General features: G+C 48.3%; 1 protein-coding gene across 1 annotated transcript in view; it reads left to right on the top strand.

The window, feature by feature from the left end:
• GPR143 (G protein-coupled receptor 143) overlaps positions 1-21,615 on the top strand; it is a 29,558-nt gene that overhangs the window by 3,887 nt on the left and 4,056 nt on the right. The window contains exons 2-8 of the mRNA XM_052663839.1: positions 3,039-3,148; positions 3,945-4,039; positions 6,769-6,921; positions 11,743-11,852; positions 14,169-14,277; positions 15,971-16,088; positions 17,423-17,666. Coding sequence (XP_052519799.1) covers positions 3,039-3,148; positions 3,945-4,039; positions 6,769-6,921; positions 11,743-11,852; positions 14,169-14,277; positions 15,971-16,088; positions 17,423-17,666 — 939 coding nt within the window. The remainder of the gene's footprint in view (positions 1-3,038; positions 3,149-3,944; positions 4,040-6,768; positions 6,922-11,742; positions 11,853-14,168; positions 14,278-15,970; positions 16,089-17,422; positions 17,667-21,615) is intronic.

Here is a 21,615-nt window from a genome sequence, read left to right as displayed (position 1 = left end):
GGATTCTCCACGCAATAATATTGGAGTGGGTTGCCATTCCCTTCTCCAGGGATCTTCCCAACCCAGGGATCAAACCTGGGTCTCCCACATTGCAGAAGGATTCTTTACTATCTGAGCCACCAGGGAGCCACCAGGGAAGCCATTGTATGTTACAATATTTTCTATATTACAATATATAATATATTTAATATGTTATATTAGTGAAGTGAAATCGTTCAGTCATGTGCAACTCTTTGCAACCCCGTGAACTGTAGCCTACCAGGCTCCTCCATCCATGGAATTTTCTAGGCAAGTATACTGGAGTGGGTTTCCATTTTCTTCTTCAGGGATCAAACCCAGGTCTCCTGCATCACAGGCAGACACTTTACCCTCTGAGCCATCAGGGAAGCCCAATATGTTATATTAAGTGTATATTTAATATAGTATCATATTATAATATGTAATTATATATATATATATATATATATATATATCTCACTGATATCACTACCACCTAAAAAAATAAGGAAAACCATTTCCTTCATGTCACCACTACATGTTCAGGCATGTCATACACGCCGGTTTTCAGTTTGTTTGTTCAAATCAGGATCCAAAGGGCATCGATGTTCTGTGAGTGCTGACCGGTGCTGGCCATGTTGGAATCATGTACTCTTGAAAGAGAGGCTCTGATGGTATTTGAATGGCTTCCACCTCGTGTCCTGAGGGTGTAGCAGCAGCTTCTAGCCCACTTTGACCAGATACCTGGTGGATGTGTCCCAGGGGTTGGCTCCCCTGTTTCTCTTGCTGTTTTGTGCTTGGAGACGCTCAAGAATCTTGACTCCAGACACATGCTATGGAACTTGTAGTCACTTTTTCAGACTGGAGTAAGACAGGAAGGAATACATCTGTTTCTGTTAGCGACAAAGCGAGTGTGGTGCAGGATAATTAAATTTTTAAAAATTGGTTTTCTCCCTGATTCTGCTGAAGCATTTGGGGGAAGCATCTTAATAGTTTCAGTAACTTGAATATCTGGAGATAGAGTTGCAGCAAACATCTTTTGAGGGGTCAGGAAATAAGATTGGTACATCCTTTCACCTTTCGAAGGAAGGTACATGGCACTGTGGGCAAATGAACAGAAGCAGGAGTCAGGGCAAGGCGGGGGGTGTCCAGACCTCCTCACTGAAAAATAACAAGCATAGATGCCAAGGCATCCCTGGTGGTCCAGTGGTAAAGGACCCGCCTGCCAATGCAGGGAACACAGGTTCGATCCCCGGTCCGGGAGGCTCCTGCATACTCCAGAGTCTGTGAGCCACAATTGCTGAGCCTATGCTGTAGAGACTGGGGTCCACAACTTCTGAAGCCCACTACCCACCTAGAGCCTGCGCTCCTAGAGATGCCCCGGTGATGAGAAGTCCACATACCACAGTGAAGAGTAGCCCCCCTCTCTGAAACTAGAGAAAGCCTGCGAAGACAAAGAACAGCCAAAATAAAGACAGAAAGAAATACAGATGCTATCGCATGGAGTGTGGGTTTTTCTCCCCCCCAGGATTTTTTTAAATCTTTTTTTTTCCGCTGGACAAATTGCACAGCTTGTGGGACCCCAATTCCCTGACCAGCGATTGAACCTGGGCCATGGGGGTGAAAGCACAGAATCCTAGCCACTAGACCACCAGGGAAGTCCCACCCCAGTTTTACTGAGACTTCACTGACATACAGCACTGGGAAACATTTAGATATCCAGGACAATGATTCACATTTACCACAAAATGTTTCCTAAACACCCATCACCTCATGTACACGCAAAAATATAATCATATGGTGTTTACTGAGCTCAAAGCAGACCTCTATAGTGAAAACAACAAAGCACTGATTCGAATAAAACATTATTCCTGTTATTTGCGCTTAAGAATGAGAGGCGACATCTTTAGGATGTTAGTGTGCATAATTCCCTTTGGTGGTGTAGGACAGTATATATTTGGTTGCCTAATTTGAAGTATATGTTTGTATGCCAACTATACACATCATGCTAGTATCCAAGTCTGTGCTGTTCATTTCCCCTTGAGCATTTTGTGTTATACAGTGTACACTCAAACAGACGTTATCACAAACCTCACAACGCTCGAGTGTGGATGCTGACTATAGGCGAATTAGATATCTGGATCTAAGAGCAAGGAAAACTCACAAATAATAAATGTCAGAAGTAGATTACCAAGAGCTAACTTGTGAAAATCTTCAATTTTTATTTTTTATTTTTAAAAAGAACGGAAGAACTCTCTTCCACAACTTCAGAATAAGCTTTTTCGGGACTTCGCTGGTGGTCTGGTGGTTGAGAATCCACCTTGCAATGCAGGGCACGTGAGTTCCATCCCTGGTCGGGGAAGATCGCACATGGCATGGAGCGACTAAGCTCATGCCCCACAACTACTGAGCCCACGAGCCATGACTGCTGAGCCCAGGTGATGAAACTGCTGGAGCCCAGGTGCCCTGGACCTGGTTCTCCACAACAAGGGAAGCCACAGAGACGAGAAGCCCAAGAGTAGTGCCCCTGCTCACTGCACCTGGAGAAAGTCCTCTTAGCAGCAACAAAGACCAATCAATAAAATAAATCAATACATCCTTTAAAAAAAATTAAAAAAGAAAGAATGTGCTTCTTTTCAGTCGTTCTTTTTTTTTTTTTTTTTCCACACAAGGACTAGTTAAGCTGGACACTAAAAATACAGCCAAGAAACAGTTGCTTCTTACAGGCAAATAAACGAACAAGCAAAGTAAGGAACGTGACTGTAGCTGATGTCAGTGGAAGTGGAAATCAAAGTGCCTGGGATTGCCTGCAACCATAATCCTTATCTTCTGGGTCTTTTTTCTTCCCCCTGTCTCTCCTGCACCCATCATCTCTGCCTCCCTCACGTCTTTCTCTCTCCCTCCCTATCTCCTATCCATCCATCCTTTCACCTGTCCATGTGTCCATTTGTCCATCCATCATTTTTACAGTCACCAGGTCCCCTTTAGGTCCGAGTCAGGAGCAGATACAAAGAAAGTGTTATCACCTGGTTGTCCCTTAGGTATCGTGGTCCGATCTGCGGTGTGGTTAGGGTTTCCGAGTTTCGTGGATGACATCTCCGCCGTGAACAGGACAGATGTGTGGCCAGCCGTCTTCTGCATGGGGAGTGCAGTAAGTGTGGCTCCCCTGGCCCCCCTCCCCACCCCTTCACTCCCCTCTGTTACACTGAGTCCTCAAAGTATGGTCCTGACCTTCCCACCAACCCAGTGCAGTTTTTAGAAAAGCTCAGAGACCCCTACCCTTACCCCACTGACGAGGGACCCTGTGGAAGAGGGCCTGTTTGTGATTTAACAAACCCTCCAGGGGTCTCTGGAGCGTCCCAGGTGGCTCACAGGTGAGAACCCGCCTGCTAATGCAGGAGACGCGGGTTCGATCCCTGGGTTGGGAAGATCCCCTGGAGGAGGAAATGGCAACCCACTCCAGTAATTTTGCCTGGAGAATCCCATGAACAGAGGACCCTGGGGGGCTACAGTCCATAGGGTTGCAAAGAGACAGACACCATGGAAAGGACTTAGCATTGCAGCACGTCCCTGCCTTGCTTCTCCTGGGAAGGTCCTTCCTGCGCATCCTCTTCTTTCATCCTCAGCAGAAGGGTGTCTGTTTCAAAGTGCCAGGCCAGGCCTTTCGTCTCTGAGCTCTTCATCTCTCTGCCTACATGTGTGAGCACCAGGCGGGGCTAGCTGGACCAGTCCAGCTGAGCAGACGGGGGAGCCAAGGCCACATCCCAGCCTGGGCTTCCAAGGGTGGCCACGTGTCTGCGGAGGGCTTTTAGGGACACGTGATGATGTCAGGGGAGGAGGCAGGGCCACCTGGAGCCCGCCCCCAGGGGCTGGGATGACATCAGGGGTGGGGCGGGGCCACCCAGAGCCTGCACCCTGGGGCTGGGATGCTGTTCTTCTGATTATAGCTCTGGATCCAGCTGCTGTACAGCGCCTGCTTCTGGTGGTTGTTCTGCTACGCGGTGGATGCCTACCTGGTGATCCAGAGGTCGGCTGGACAGAGGTATGCAGGGCGAGCGGCCAGGGTCTTCTGCCCTAGCTCATTGCCCAAGGGGAAGGTTGGAGAGGCCACGAGCACTCTTATTTCTGTGGGGTAGACATGGAAAGTGAAAGAGGAGAGCAAAAAAGTTGGCTTAAAGCTCAACATTCAGAAAACTGAGATCATGGCATCCGGTCCCATCACTTTATGGGAAATAGATGGGGAAACAGTGGAAACAGTAGCAGACATTCTTTTTGGGGGGGCTCCAAAATCACCGCAGATGGTGACTTCAGCCAGAAAAGTTAGGACCAACCTAGATAGCACATTAAAAAGCAAAGACGTTACTTTGCCAACAAAGGTCTATCTAATCAAGGCTATGGTTTTCCCAGTAGTCATGTATGGATGTGAGAGTTGGACTATAAAGAAAGCTGAGTGCCAAGGAATTGATGCTTTTGAACTGTGGTCTTGGAGAAGACTCCTGAGAGTCCCTTGGACCTCAGGGAGATCCAACCAGTCCATCCTAAAGGAGATCAGTCCTGAATATTCATTGGAAGAACTGATGTTGAAGCTGAAACTCCAATCCTTTGGGCACCTGATGTGAACAACTGACTCATTGGAAAAGACCCTGATGCTGGAAAAGATTGAGGGCAGGAGGAGAAGGGGACGACAGACGATGAGATGGTTGGATGGCATCACTGACTGAAAGGACATGAGTTTGAGTCAACTCCGGGAGTTGGTGATGGACAGGGAGGCCTGGCATGTTGCAGTCCATGGAATCACAGAGTTGCACATGACTGAGCGACTGAACTGAACTGAGACACAGTCCGTCAGAACCTCTCAGTGGGCACTCCACCAAGAAACATCTAATGCCAGCTCGTTTTTGTATAAAAGGCAGAAGGCACAATCAAAACAGCAAGGTATTCTTGCTGGACACCTGAAACATTGTAAGCCAACTATATATACATATATATAAAGAAAAAATAGCAAAATATTTTCCAGGTGCCCCTTCCCCCCAAAACTGAGGATTTTAAAACCGTGGAAATATGTAATTCAGTAAATTTCATATTTGGAACTGGACAGATACTAAAAAAGGGTTGGCATGATTCTGGTGGTATCTAAAGGTATAGGAAGAAGTTCTAAGAAGTATGTATGGATGTGTTATGCTAAGTACAGAGCCCAAGAATTCTGGAGCTGGAGAGGGGGCTGTCTAGGAGGAATTACATAGTGGTTAGTGCCTTGGCCCCAGTAGGTTCAAGTTCCTGACCCTCACTCACGCACCTCAGTCACTGAGTGACTGTTGGCAAGTTTCTGAACCTCTCTGGATCACCTGCAAGGCTTACTGCCTCTGCTCCTTCGGGGGGACAGGGTGGCGTGTGTGGGTGTACAGAGATGAAGGATGGGGATGGTTAAGGCTGTAAGGATGGGGGTGGTGAGAGTATCAACTCTGCCAGGAATGATCAAGAGTGGCAGTGGAGAGAGATGGGAAGTTTCCCTGCTCTCCTGGAATGTCAGATGGCCACCCATTTCTCAGAGACCTTCCTTGTGGTTTGGACTGAGCATTAAGGCCCTTGCACGTTAGGTACCGAGATGACTTCAGGAAGGACAGAGGCTGGGAACCCCTTGCTACTGGGGGAGCGAGGTCCCTAGGAGGAATTAGGCCAGCTCATTTTTACAAAAGGAAGAAGGCACAATCAAAATGGCAAGGTGTTCTTGCTGTGCACCTGAAATGTCTATCCCTCCTGTCAATCTTGAAAGCCTTCAGTTCAGTTCAGTTCAGTTCAGTTCAGTTGCTCAGTTGTGTCCGACACTTTGTGACCCCACGGACTGCAGCACGCCAGGCCTCCCTGTTCATCACCAACTCCCAGAGCTTACTCAAACTCATGTCCATTGAGTCGGTGATGCCATCCAGCAATCCCATCCTCTATCGTCCCCTTCTCCTCCTGCCCTCAATCTTTCCCAGCATCAGGGTCTTTTCTAATGAGTCAACTGTTCGCATCAGGTGGCCAAAGGATTGGAGTTTCAGCTTCAGTATCAGTCCTTCCAAAGGATATTCAGGATTGATTTCCTTTAGGATGGACTGGTTGGTTCTGCTTGCAGTCCAAGGGACTCCCAAGAGTCTTCTCCAATGCCACAGTTCCAAAGCATCAATTCTTCAGCACTCAGCTTTCTTTATAGTCCGACTCTCACACCTATACATAACTATTGGAAACACCATAGCTTTGCCTAGACGGACCCTGAAAGCCTTAGGTTAAGGGAAACAAACCAGACACAGAAGGCCACACTTTTTACACTTCCACTTGGATGAAATGTCCAGAATAGGTGAATCGATAGAGAGAGGTGGTAGCTGAGTGGTTGCCAGGGGCTGGGGGTGCAGGCGTGATGGGGAGAGACCCCTGAATGGGTGTGGGTGTCCTTTTAGGGGGATGAACATGTTTTGAAACTGGCCTGAGGTGGGGCTTGCATGGCACTGTGGATGTCCTAAATGCCACTGAGTTGTTCACTGTAGAATGGTGACTTTGATGTTATGTGACTTTCGCTACTCAGCACTAAGGGGTGAAGCAGCCATAGACAATACATACACAAGTGGGCACAGCTGTGTGCCAATAAAACTTTATTTACAAAAGCAGGCGGAGGGCCGGATCTGTGCTGAGGGCTGTGTTTAAACAAATAGACAAACAAAACAACCTCAAAGGCACAATCAGGGGGCTGTTTGCTGAGAGTCTGCTCTGCATGTGTTTTACCACTGCTCGCAGAGTGCGAGGCCGGGCAGGTGCTGGACCTGAGGTTCTGGACCTGTATCCTCCCTCCCCCAGCACAATCCTGCTGTACCACCTGATGACCTGGGGCCTGGCCGCCCTGCTGAGCATGGAGGGTGCCCTGATGCTGTACTATCCCTCCGTGGCCAGGTGAGCCGGGGCTCCCCCCGATGCCCAACCCCCGTGGGGCGTCCTCCTGCAGGACGTGCCTGGGTGCTGACCCCACATGGGTGGGCGGGCCTTCGTCCAGGATCCGTGCAGCTGCAAGCATCTGCCTGGCTCCTTGAGCCGGCCAGGGTCCCCTGCTCCTGCCTGTCACGTGTGTGTTGGGTCAGTGCTGTGCCCAGTGTGGATACAGAGCTTGAGGTGGGGCTTGCACAGCACCATGGATGTCCTAAATGCCGCTGACTTGTTCACTGTAGAATGGTGAGTTTGACGTTATGTGACTTTCACTACTCAGCGCTAATGGGTAAAGCAGCGATAGATAATACACACACAAGTGGGCATGGCTGTGTGCCAATAAAACTTTATTGACAAAAGCAGGCGGAGGGCTGGATCTGTACTGAGGGCTGTGTTTAAACAAACAAACAAAAAAACAACCTCAGAGGCACAATCAGAGCTGGGGGTGCATCTCTTCTCCCTAGATATCTGTGATGGGCATGGCTCCCTCCTATCCGCTCTTGATTTTTTTTTATCCTTCAAACCAGCTTCCTCTGGGCATGCAGGTGAGTTGAACATCCCAGGGCTGAGTTCCAGATGTCTGGGAGACTCAAAGTGTTGCTTTTAGAAAAGCTCATTTTCAGCCTCTGCTGTCTACACCTTTTTTTCATGTCTCCATCCTGTGCTCTTCTGAACACACACTGGGAGATGTGGCCTCTGAAACTGTCTCAGACATTTCTTTGAGTCTGAACCCCTGCCCTTTACCATTTGTAAAACCTCAAGTTCCCTCTAAGGAGATATATTCTACATTTTAATGGAAAACTGAAAATCAGAGGTTGAACACGGTCTCCTGGTGATTTTAAGGGGGTGTAGACCCAGGGAGGGGCTTTCTGGGTAGCTCAGCTGGTAAAGAGTCTGCCTGCAATGCAGGAGACTCCAGTTCAATTCCTGGGTTGGGAAGTTCCCCCAGAGAAGGGATAGGCTACCCACTCCAGTATTCTTGGACTTCCCTGGTGGTTCAGGCAGTAAAAAATCCGCCTGCAATGCAGGAGACCTGGGTTCAATTCCTGAGTTGGGAAGATCCCCTGGAGGAGGGCATGGCAACCCACTCCAGTATTCTTGCCTGGAGAATCCCATGGATAGAGGAGCCTGGTGGGCTACAGTCCATGGGGTCACAAAGAGTTGGACACAACTGAGTGAATAAGCACAGCACAGCACAGACCCAAGGATCAGTACAGCACGGCCCTTAATACAGATCGGGCCCTTAATACAGATCTGGCCCTTTGCCTGCTTTTGTAAATAAAGTTTTATTGGCACACAGCCATACCCATTTGTGTATGTATTGTCTATGGCTGCTTTATCCATCAGAGTTGAGTAGATTTGACTCAAATCTACTAGTAGGTTCTAAAGCCTAAAATATTTCCTATCTGTTCCTTTAGAGAAAAAAATTGCTGACCTGTGGTGTAGACTGTTTCTCCCCATCTTTCTTAATTTCTTGCAGCTGCTCACTCAAATGTCTCCACAGTCCTATTGCCTTGTCAACTGTGACTACTTCCAGGGCTCTGTGTAGACCCCTCAAAATAATCTGCTCTCCCCAGGAGCCTTAAAAGGACAAAGACAGAGTTAGCAGCTGTTACAGAGGGATGCACTTAATCGGAAAGAGAATCTTTATCACTCACCTCCACCCATCGGATCCTGGGGCTGTTTTATTTGAGCCCAGGTGCTCCAAGATTAACACAAGGCCTCTCCCTGAAGCATTTTAACTCTGCATCATCTCATCCTGCAACATCTCCACCCTCAATCATCCCCACCCTCTATCATCTCCAACATGCATCGCCTCCAACCTCCATCATCTCCACCCACCATCATCCCATCATGCCCATCTTCCATCATCTCGTAGGCCACCATCTCATCCTCCAACATCTGTACCCTATATCATCCCCACCCTCCAACATCTGCACCCTTAATCATCCCCACCCTCCAACATCTGCAACATCCACCACCTGCAAGCCTCATCATCTGCAACTTCCATCATCCTGTCTTCTCTAACTTCCATCATCTCATCTTGTCTTCCACCATCTCTACTCTCCATCATCTCCACCTTCCATCATCTCATCTTTCATCATCTCCACCTTCCATCATCCCATCATCCCCCCCTCCATCATCTCCACCATCCATCATTTTCATCCTCCGTCATCTCCATCCTCCAACAGAACCATCCTCCATTATCTCCATCCTCCATAGTCTCCAGCCACCATCATCTCATCTGCCTCCTGTCCACCCTCCACCATCTCCACCATCCATCAGTCTGCCCTCCACCATGCCATCATCTCCACCTTCCGTCATCCCATCATGTCCAACTCCATCTTCTCCCCCTCCATCATCACCACATTCCATCATCTTCACTCTCCATCATCTCCACCTTCCATCACCCCATCATGCCCATCTTCCATCATCTCATAGGCCACCATCTCATCCTCCAACATCTGTACTCTATATCATCCCCACCCTCCAACATTTCCATCCCATCATCCCATCATCTTCAGCCTCCATCATCTCCACCCTCCATGATCTCCAACTTCCATCTTCACACGTCTCTAACCTCCATCATCTCCTCCATAATTATCTCCACCATCTATCATGTCCACCCTCCATAATCTCTGACCTCTATCCCATCATCTCCCGCCTCCATCATCTCATCTTCCACCATCACAACCTTCCATCATCTTTCAGTTCAGTCGCTCAGTTGTGTCTGACTCTTTGTGACCCCACGAATTGCAGTACACCAGGCCTCCCTGTCCATCACCAACTCCCGGAATCTACCCAAACTCATGTCCATCAAGTCAGTGATGCCATCCAACCATCTCATCCTCTGTCCCTTTCTCCTCCTGCCCTCAATCTTTCCCAGCATCAGGGTCTTTTCAAAATGCCCTCCATCATCTCCACCTTCCATCAGTCCTCTCTCCTTCTACCATCCCATCTTCTCTAACCTTCATCATCTAATCCTACATCACCTCCACTCTCCATCATGTCCAGATTCCATCATCCCATCATTTCACCCTCCATCATCTCATCTTCCATCATCATTCAGTTCAGTCCAGTTCAGTCACTCAGTCATGTCCAATTCTTTGCGACCCCATGAATCGCAGCACGCCAGGCCTCCCTGTCCATCACCAACTCCCGGAGTTTACTGAAACTCACGTCTATCAAGTCGGTGATGCCATCCAGCCCTCTCATTCTTTGTCATCCCCTTCTCCTCCTGCCCCCAATCCCTCCCAGCATCAGAGTCTTTTCCAATGAGTCAACTCTTTGCATGAGGTGGCCAAAGTACTGGAGTTTCAGCTTCAGCATCATTCCTTCCAAAGAAATCCCAGGGCTGATCTCCTTCCGAATGGACTGGTTGAATCTCCTTGCAGTCCAAGGAACTCTCAAGAGTCTCCTCCAACACCACAGTTCAAAAGCATCAATTCTTTGGCGCTCAGCTTTCTTCACAGTCCAACTCTCACATCCATACATGACCACTGGAAAAACCATAGCCTTGACTAGACGGACCTTTGTTGGCAAAGTAATGTCTCTACTTTTGAATATGCTATCTAGGTTGGTCATAACTTTTCTTCCAAGGAGTAAGTCTTTTAATTTCATCATTACCCTCCATCATCATCACCCTCTATCATCTCCACCCTCCATCATCTCCACCCTTCATCATCTCCACCCTTCATCATTTGCATCCTCAGAGCACTGTGCAGGCTCCCATCCTCACTCATCTGTCCCTCATCATTTGAATCTCATCTTTTGTTCCTCCTGTTTCCCTTTCTCCCCTCAAGCCCTTGTAGACCATGGTTTAGCTTTCACAGCTGGAGAAGAAAGCTTCATTTAAAAAAGAACGTACCATGTTCACATGGTATTGCCATCCTTAGGGCAACAAAAGGTGGGCACTGCATTGTTCATGCCTGGTTTCTTGCATTCTCCTGCCACTTTCATCTCTGGTGTGCGCACTCCATACTGATGACAGCACCGGCATCTTTATCATGCCGTCCTCCCGGGCCTCCAGGGCTGCACCTTCCTCTGGTTTTCCACCTCATCTGGGGTCGGACCTGAGCAACTTCTCCTTTGGATGCCCTCTCCCCCTTTCCCACTTTCTCTACATTACGCATTTGTTCAGTGACACTCCCAGCCTTGGTAACATAGCTGTGTGTGGCACACCACCATGTCCTGTTGCTGACGGATGAGTCTCCCAACCCATCAGTAGACATTCCTGTCTTTCTTTCTGAAAAGAACCGCCAAAATGATTATGGGTCACCTTGAGAACAAGTGTCCTGAGAAATAGGAAGCTCAGGTGTTTTCAGTTGTTCGAGGGCAGAGCTTGGATCTTATTGATGATGTCAGCCAGGCCTAGCACGTAGTAAAGTGCTGAGCCCTAACTAGTCTGTTGAGTACCTTTGTCTTGCTTGAACTGTGTGTGTTTTCTTTGCAGGGGTCCCAACAGAGGCGTTGTGGTGGGGGTGGGCATCCACCATCCCATCTTCTCCTGTCTTTACTTTTTTTCCAGCGGGCAACTTGAAAAGCGGCCCACTTTCTGAGACAAGACAGAACTGTGATTGAGCCTCCTTCTCCTTCTGTGACTGACTTGCTTGTCCACAGACAGGAGGAGATGAGTCAGGTTTCCTTCCTGCAGCCAGAAGTGATCTGTGCATTTCCCTTTAGCACTTGGGTCCTCTTATCTCGGCTTTCAGATAAAGCAGCGGGTTATTTCAGGTAAAGCCTCATTGTGGCGGAATGCCTCTGCTTTTCTCTCCCCCCACCCCCCACCAGGTGCGAGAGGGGCCTGGAGCACGCCATCCCCCACTACATCACCACGTACTTGCCGCTGCTACTGGTCCTCGTGGGCAACCCCATCCTATTCCGAAAGACAGTAACTGCAGGTAAAGGGCAGGGAAGCTTCCCTGGGGATGAGGCCACGGGGATGAGCCCCAGGTCTTGGGTCCCTGACCTCATCTGCCATCCTGCAGAGACTAGCAGAATAGAGTTGGAGACAGTGAGTGGGCTTCCATCAGTGACAGGGAGCAAGCCTACTCAGTCACAGGCTAGATGAAGTCTTTGCCAGCATCTGTTAGCGCACGGCTCAGGGACCTGTGGACTTTTCCCTTCTACCTGGACTCACCCTGGGTCTGTCCTTGGCGTGCCCCAAAGACCCAGTGTCCTTGAAACCTGGCGGAGGGGGAGATGGGAACAGGAGAGGAAAGGAAAGGTCAGCCGTTGGCGAGGGGCGGAGATGGACAGGGCTATCCCCGTGTTGTCTGGGCCTGTGTCTTCTCCCAGCTGGGCAGGAAGCAGGAAGGGGCCCACAGGACATGAGTCAGAGGCACCAGAAAGATCTGGGCAAGAAGGTGAGTCAGCAGACCCAGAGGAGGGGGCCTGCATTCCAGCCCCCTACCCCATCCTTGAGGAGACGAGCCCTGGGGCAAGGCTCCAGCCCCCTCTTGCCCTGTGGGTCCCTCACGGGCAGAATCAGAATAAAGAAACACACCTCCGCAGAAAGGTCACTGGAGGATCGACTGGATTGCAGAACTTTAAGCGATATGCTCTGCTACTTAGGGAGACATCACCAAGGCTCTTTGGGTCTCTCTCTTCATATCTGCGTTGAAAACCAGTGTGTGTACACCTGTCACTAACACAACTTTGGAAATCAACTCTACTGCAAGAAAAATTGAAAAACACACAACCCCCCTAGTGTATTAGAAAGAAAGAAAGTGAAGTCGCTCAGTCGTGTCCAACTCTTTGTTATCCCATGGGTTGTAGCCTACCAGGTTTCTCCATCCATGGAATTTTCCAGCCAAGAGTACTGTAGTGGGTTGATATTTCCTTCTTCAGGGGATCTTCCCAACCCAGGGATTGAACCCTGGTCTCCTGCATTTTAGGCAGATGCTTTTACTGTCTGAGCCAAATACAGCTTTTTTAAAACTACTGCATTAAAACATAGTGATTAAAAAATAGTGATTCAATTACGTCAAATAAAGGAAAAGAAAGTGTAGAAAAAAACACTGGAAAGAAATACAGTAAGATGCTAATAGTTGTCTTTGGGGGGATGATAGGTTATTAATTTTTTTCTAAACTTTTTTTATATTTTTCAGCTTGTCTAGAGGAGGAATGCTAACTCTTTCAACATTTTAAAATAGCAAGTATGAGACTCACATGCTTTCACTGCACAGGGGGCTGGGTTTAATCCCTGGTTGAGGAACTAAGATCCCACATGCAGAGAGTCTTGGCCAAAGAAAGAAAGAAATCAAGGATAAATTATTATTATTTTTAAATTTTTTGGCTACACTTTTCAGCATGGGGCATTATAGTTCCCTGATCAGAGATCGAACCTTCACCCTCCGTGTTGGACGCATGGAATCTTATAACCACTGAACCACCAGACAAGTCCCCTAGTGAATTATTCTTATAATAAAAATAATTTTTCATATTTATATTTTATATTTATAAAATAATTTTTGTTATAAAGATAAAAAGTATAACCTGTTAAAAATACAGGTCCTGAATGAATAAAATCCAGATAAAGTTGGGGGTGTAGTTAGCAGCACTGTACCAGCATTGTGTTCTTCATGCTGACCAACGTGTGGTTGTGGAAGACGCTAACACTGGGGGCAGCTGGGTATAGCTATATGGGGACTCTGCTATCTCTTTATATCTTGTATAAATCTAAATGATTTCAAAAGTGAAAGTGAAAGTTGCTCAGTCATGTCCAACTCATTGTGAACCTACGGACCATAAAGTCCGAGGAATTCTCCAGGCCAGAATCCTGGAGTGGGTAGCCTCTCCCTTCTCCAGGGGGATCTTCCCAAGCCCAGGGATTGAACCCATGTCTCCCACACTGCAGGCAAATTCTTTACCAGCTGAGCCACCAGAGAAACCCCAGAATCCTGGAGTGGGTAGCCTCTCCCTTCTCCAGGGGCTCTTCCCGATCCAGGAATCGAACTGGGGTCTCCTGCATTGCAGGTGGATTCTTTACCACCTGAGCTATCAGGGAAGCCACAGAGACTTCAAAGTAAACCTTTAAAAGCTATGTATTCCCCCCGAGTGTCTGAGAAGGGCCCCGCCCCGCCCCATGCAGTGGTGAGAGAGGCATGGCTGGTATCTTGCCTCCTGCTCTCCAGGGTGACTTGCGGGGTCCCATCGGGTTTGCTGGCCTTTGCAAATCATGAACATCACACACCATTCCCCTCTGCTCTCCACAGTGGCCTCCTTACTGAAGGGAAGACAAGGCATTTACACGGAGAACGAGAGACGCATGGGAGCCATGATCAAGACCCGATTCTTCAAAATAATGCTGGTTTTCATCGTTTGGTAATGTGTTTCCGTTTCTTTAAACTGTCACTGGGAGGTGAAATGCAAACCACTTGTAAGATGCCTCCCCAAGTGTGACCTGAGTTCCAGAGGCAGAGTCTTGGGAGACAAAACCTTCTGAGGCTTGTCCAGATGGCCCTGGAGGCAATGCTGTCCAGACAGGAAGGCCAGTCTACAGCCGTAACCTTCTGGAAAGAAATTCACTTCCACTCAAATTATAGAGAATCCCTAAGAACAGAAAATCCTCACTTTAATGTGGTCACATCCCAACCACTTGCCTCCAGAGTATTGTCCCATTGCCAGGGGTTAACGTTCAAATCAAATGCTTCATCATGCCTTCTAAATCCATCTTTTATTTTTGCATCCATCTTTGTTTTATTTTTTAGTTAATTAATTTTTTTGGTCATTGCTGCAGTGTGAGGCAGGTGGGATCTTACTTCCCCTGCCAGGGATTGAACCCTCATCCCTTGCACTGAGAGTACCGAGTTCTGACCACTGGGACGGCTAGGGAAGTCCCTGCATTTGTCTTGACAGCAGGATTCCTGTGTCTGATGAGACACAGGGGCAATGGCCCGTGTCTGTGTGATGACTCACAGCTCAGGGCAACAAGGACAGAAACCATGACTCCCCAGGGAGTCCAGTGGTTAGGCCTCTAAGCTCCCATTGCATGGGGCAAGAGTTCCATCTCTGATTCGGGAAACTAAGATCCTGAAAGCTGTGTGGCACAGCCAAAAAACAACTGAAAAAAAAAAAAACCAAGAAGGGTATAGAGCAATCTTCATCTCCTCAGTGGGCCTACCCTGTCCCCCACAGGCAGTCTGCCCCAGCATTTCAGGTGGGTTTGCTCTGTGCAAATAGACCTGTGACGAGCACCAAATCAGAAAGCCCTTTGCTGCAGCGACAGAGTGCTTTGCAAGACAGGGCACACGTTGGTGGTTAATAATTTATCTGATGGGAGGAGGCTGGTTTGGACATTCTCCTGGGAGAGCCGTGAGTTACCTCCCTCTAAAAATACCCCGAGCCTGCCATTTCCAACTTCACTGACCTGCCGACACTAACGTCAGAAATTTCCGACGTAAAACATCAAGGTTCGTGTTGGTCTCCATTAAGACGTCAGCTTGCTCATCAAAGGAAGAATGACTTCTGGGCTATTTGACGTGTGCTAGAACCTTCCACCTGACATGGTGTTGATTGTGACCATCGGGAGGGTCTCTTGGTCTCTGCTTTTGGCTGAGGGGGATGCCATCTCTGACGTCTAATTCTCGTCTAATTCTCCTGCAGCTATTTGGTCAGCCCTCCCAGACTTCTAGGTCTTGGGAGACATGTTCCCTGGGGCTTCTCAGGTGGCTCAGTGGATAAAAAAATCTGCCTGCAATACCGGAGGTGTGGGTTCGATCCCTAAGTTGGGAAGATCCCCTGGAGGAAGAAATGGCAACCCACTCCAATATTCTTGCCTGGGAAATCCCACGGACAGAGGAGCCTGATGGGCTACAGTCCATTGGGGTCGCAAAGAGTTAGACATGATGGAGTGACTCAACAGTCATGGGTGCAGACATGTCCCCTGACCTCTGGCATTGATAAAAAATGATGTTGTGAAGCAATTATCCTCCCATTAAAAATAAGCAAAAAAAAAAAAAAAAAAAGAAGAATATCGCATGTTCTGTTTACCTGTGGCCCATTTTCTGTCTCACAGCTGGTTCTCAAATGTCATCAACGAAAGCCTTTTGTTCTATCTTGAAATGCAAGCAGATATCAACAGCAGCTCTTTGAAACAGGTCAGAAATGCAGCCAAGACCACGTGGTTCATGATGGTAGGTCAATCTTGATTTTAAATGTACTTCCTAAAGAAGAAGAAAAAAACCCAGACAGGATAAAAACCACTGAGAAGTATGATCTATGTGTTATTTAAATATGCAGTGAGTTGAAGAGGTTGCGGGGGCCCCCTTATCTGGCTGTGGTCCATGAGCCAGCTTGTGCGTTCAGTGTTGGCATCATTATTAAATGGATCTGACTCTGGTAAGTCAGTTTGGCAAGTGTCTCGAACCCTTCAGGCTGACTAAACATATCTGGGAATTTGTCTGGAAGAAATGTTTCAGACTGAAAACGCCACAGAGTTGGAGGTATTCCTTGGAACACTATCCATAAATATAAAGCATTGTAGACAACCCACATTTTTTTTTTTTTTATAAAAGGGAATGGTTAAGTAAATCACTGTCTTTGATCTTGATGGAATGGTATGCAGATGTTGAAAATGATAATGTAAAATATAACAATTCTGAAATCTCATAAGTGAAAAATGCAGGATGTAGAGATTATACTCATTTCAACCACCTAATCACACATGTAGGCAACAATATTGCCTAGAAACTCACCACCATAATCAGGTGGAAAGCTTACGGATCCATTGTTCTCGATGTTTCCAGTATAGTGTCTCCACTACAAAAACTCCATAAAGTAGCTGTTAGTGGAGAGGTGCCTGGGTTTCCCTGGTGGCTCAGCAGTAAGAGAATCCACCTGCCAATGAAGGAGACCCCAGTTTGATCCCTGAGTCAGGAAGATCCCCTGGAGGAGGGCCTGGCAATCCACTCCAATATTCTTGCCTGGAGAATCCCACGGGCAGAGACGCCTGGTCGGGCTCCGGTCCATGGACTTGCAAAGAGTTGGAAGCCACTTAGCAAGTAAACAAGTGGAGAGGCGCACCGTGTCCTCAATTAAATGCTTGTGCGTTCAGTGTTAGCATCATTATTAAACGCATGTGACTCTGGTAAGTCAGTTTGGCAAGTGTCTCAAACTTCTCAGGCAGACTAAGAATATCTGGGAATTTCTCTGGAAGAAATGTTGCAAAGTGAGAAAGCCACAGAGTTGGAGGTATCCCTTGGAACACTGTCCATAAATATCAAGTGTTCTAGACAACCCACATTGCTGGGGTGATGCCCGGGACCTTCCTCTCCACCCCGCTGGTCTCCTGTGTCCCCCACGCACCTCTGAAGGCCCAGCACCTCCAAGCCAATCTCTCTCTTGCCCCAAACTAGCCAACAGGACGTGCCCCAGCTGAGGCCAGCCCTGTGGACCAAAGTGACCCCCATGAGCCCCGATGCCCGTCAGCACCCTGACTTATATGCCGTCTCTTTCTCCTCCCTTCCAGGGGATCCTGAATCCAGCCCAAGGTTTCCTCTTGTCCCTGGCCTTCTACGGCTGGACGGGCTGCCGCCTGACACTTCCAGGTCCCAGCAAGGAGATCCAGTGGGACTCGATGACCACCTCGGCCACCGAGGGGGCTCCCCCATCCCCCGGGGGCCCCCACGAGCACGGGGAAGGCCCCGCTCCCAAGAAGGAGCTGCCAGGCGGCGCGCACACTTCTGATGAGGCCTTGAGCTTGCTTTCTGACGGTAAGAGCCTCTGGGTAGAGGCAGGCCTAGGTTGGGGGCCCCAGGCTCCCCAGGAACTCCTTTGTCAATGACCAGGAGGCTCTCTGCCCTGATTTCTGGAACCAGCTTCAGGGCATGAGTGGAAAGGGACCACCTTAATCTTACAGCTCGTCACTCACCTCTCCTTGTAATATGACCATGGTGCCTTTCCTCTGCCTGCGTGCCACGTGGCTTCAGTCCTGTTGAACTCTCTGTGACCCCAGGGACTGTCACCCCTGCCAGGCTCCTCTGTCCATGGGCATTCTCTTGGTGAGAATACTGGAGCAGGTTGCCATGCCCTCCTCCAGGGGATCGTCCCTTTCCCACTACTGAGCACTAATGATCACTAGCTCTGCCTTGGGGTGCATGACATTCTGAGGCTGAGATAAACGGTCATCTCTCACCCGGCGCTGACGTGTGCTGTAAGACAATGAACAGTAGGCAGCCTGACCTCTGGAGATTTTTACATGCAGTTTTGGTTTGTCCACTTCATCTGGGGGCGTTTAAGATGAAATGCAGGTCGCCCATCACTGGCTATTCCACTCTGTCCTCTTCATTTCAAGACTCTTGCACTGTGGTCCTCATATCGGTCCTCTTTTTCAACTCCTGTTCATCTAATTTGGACTCCCCTAGTGGCTCAGATGGTAAAGTGTCTGCCTACAATGCTGGAGACCAGGGTTCGATCCCTGAGTCGGGAAGATTCCCCTGGATAAGGAAATGGCAACCCATTCCAATCTTCTGCCTGGAGAATCTCATGGACGGAGGAGTCTGGTGGGCTACAGTCCATGGGGTCGCAAAGAGTCAGACATGACTGAGCGACTCCACTTTCACTTTTCCTCTAATTTGGGGTTATGTCCATTAACCCAACTGATATGGAGGATGAAAGTATCAGTTTAAGGCCCAAATAATGCTTCTTTAAAGCTTGAAAGTGAAAGTGAAGTCAGGACTGATTTCCTTTAGGATGGACTGGTTGGATCTCCTTGCAGCCCAAGGGACTCTCAAGGGTCTTATCTAACACCACAGTTAAAGATGTGGGTACAAGTCAGCAAAGAGAATGACTCCCACATACAAGACCCCTGTGTCTATACCACAGGCTGTATGCTGAGGCCAGAACCCTCAGGAACCAGGGGCCTTTTTGAGTAAAGTGGTAATCTCGGAAATGAGACAAGGCTGCCTTAATCTCGGGCGTGTTTCCTTTCTCCTTTCCAGCCAGTTTGCTTCCATAAAACAGAAAATACTGTTACATGTCAGAGAAAAACCCAGAGACACAAACTCGAAGCGGTAAGTATGGTTAGGCCTCTCCCCATCTGCACTGTTAGGACGAAGCTTGACCTGTTTATCATATCCTTAAGCCTCTATCTGCTACTTTAGGATTCACTTCCAGGCCGACAGGCTTCCATCAAGCCTCCGTCATTAAGTGTCTAACGCGGTGTCTGGCACTTACCACTTAACAGAAAAGTCAACGGATTTTGAACAAATATTCCTTGAGCGCTTGCAACCCAATCAACACCATTTTAGCTGAGGCGGGGGCTGGGGTGTGAGCGTCTCTAAGAAGTATCATGAGGGGAATTTAGGAATAAAGACTTATAAATAAATAAACGCTGAACTTGCATGTAGTTTGGCAGTGGGAAGCTGGAGAGAGGCAGGTGGGGAAGAGATCCGTCAAGGGGTGTTTACAGATTCTGCATTTTTATCTTGGAGCCAGCAAAAGGCCAGTTAAGGTTTCTGAGCAGAGATAGAACGCTTACATTTGCTCGTAGGACTAACCTAGTGACTGGAAAATTCCATGGATGGAGGAGTCCATGGGGTCGCCAAGAGTCGGGCAGAACTGAGCGACTTCACTTTCATGACTGTGGCGACGGTTCACAGTGAGAGGATCTGTATATAATTCCTGATGACAACTTGAGTTCAGAATACGAGGAACATCTTTGTAAAGAATCAGGGTTTCCCACAAGCCCTCCCATCTCTCCAGTAATCCCTTGCTTTTTCATTCTTCCTCCTTCTCCATGCAATCCCCTGTGTTTCCCACAAAGCTCTATTTCCCGTAATTTCCTACTTCTCTCTCCAACCCCGTGTCTTTTCCGCAATGCTACACTTCTCCCACAATTTTCTTTCTTCCCCATAATCCTTGTCTTGCCCACAACTCTCCATTTTCCCACAGCTTTCTGTTTCATTCCAGAATTCCTCTTTCGAATAATTTCACTTTCCCACAGCTCTTTGCTGTCTGTGGTCTGTCTCGTATCACCATTTTATCTCCTAGGGTTCTGTTCCTGACCACATTTCAGTTCTTCTGCCATTTTATTCTTCTATGATTTTCTGTGTTCTCATTTTTGTTTTTTTCTTTTCCACAACTGCCTATTCATCCTCAAATTATTCATTCTTAGGCAAAAATCTTCCAGGGCTCCCCTAACCCTCTTTTTCACGACGACCAGTCTCTCCCACCACACACTTCACCTGAAATGAAACAAAGCAAGACTGTATGATCCTTGCCCACTGCCGCCCACCATTCCATTATGTTCTCTGCCTGCCTGCTGCTGGTGGAGAAGTTTAGTCAAAGAATCAGTTTAATCAGAGAGGTGAGAAATGCTAAAAACAAAGGAAAACTGTCAAAGGAGACCAAATAATAATAATGTACTCTTTAAGTGTAGTGAGATATCCACTGTAGCTCAAACGGCAAAGAATCTGCCTGCGAGGCAGGAGACACGGGTTCAATCCCTGGGTCGGGAAGATCCCCTGGAGAAGAGAATGGCAACCCACTCCAGTATTCTTGCCTGGAGAATTCCGTGGACAGAGGAGCCTGGTGGGGTACAGTCCACGGGGTCACAAAGAGACATGACTGAGTGACTAACACACACATACACACAAGGGCCTTTAGTTCTTTCTGAAGGGGCTATAGGTAGTATTCTGAGCCACCTCCTGTGAGCTGTCTTATAGATACCAAAACACACCAGGTGGAAACGTTAACTACACAATGACCCGACTGTACCCAGGTCTTGAGCTGCCAACAATTCCAAGAACTGACCGCAAAGACATGGGAACACGTGCACCCAGGAAGTAAAGATTATCTGTACCTAAAACAACCACGGTGCTGCTCTCAGTGAAGATGACTATCAGAGGTGACTGTACTGTTTCTGCATGTACCCCCTCCCCCAACTGTGTCTCACCCCCTGCCTGTCGGGGGTTGGCCTTTGGACAGACGTCTGCCACTCTCCCCTGTAGTTGCCAGCATCTGAAATATAGCAAAGTTTTCCTTTCCACCAACTTGGCCCGCTTATTGGCTTTTGAACGGCGAGCAGCCAGACCCTTTCACGTATACCTTTTAGTAACCGTAATTTTCTGTTCTGACAATTCTGTATCTCTCCCTCAAGTTCCTATCCTTTCCCACAGCAGCATTTCTCACGATTCTCTCTCTCCCATCTCTCTGTGTCCTCTGAGCACAGTTCTGTGGCTCCAAAAGTTCCTCTGTCTCTCCAGAATCCCACGCTTTCCCCCGGTTCTCTTTCCCCCTCATCATCGCTCGTCTCCCTCTTGCAGTTTGCTCTTCTTCTGCAGTTGTCCCTCTCACAATGCCTTGTCTTTCTCTCCATGCCCTGTTTCATCTGTGTTTTTCCCCCCACACGGTTCTATTTTGCACAATCTTCCCTTGATCTTCAGAGTTCCCTGTTGTCTCCCACGCTTCCCCGTTCCCTTCCACGTTTCTATTCTGTCTCATCCATCTTGTTGTCTCAGATTCTTTCCTGCCACCCACATGCAGTCCACATAACTCCTGGTGGTTCCATGGGTTCCCAATGCCCAGGGAGTGTGGGAGTTAACAGACCCCAGGGCCTCCAATCTGTCAGGCTGGCTAAACCTTGAAGATGACTCCACAGCTTGAAGGGGATGCGAGGCTAGGTGTCACACGTTCTGTATAGCTTATGCTCCGTACCTCCTG

This window comes from Budorcas taxicolor, chromosome X, assembly GCF_023091745.1.
Source record: "Budorcas taxicolor isolate Tak-1 chromosome X, Takin1.1, whole genome shotgun sequence".
NCBI classification, from domain to species: Eukaryota; Metazoa; Chordata; class Mammalia; order Artiodactyla; family Bovidae; genus Budorcas; species Budorcas taxicolor.
This window is presented reverse-complemented; position numbering and strand designations above follow the sequence as displayed.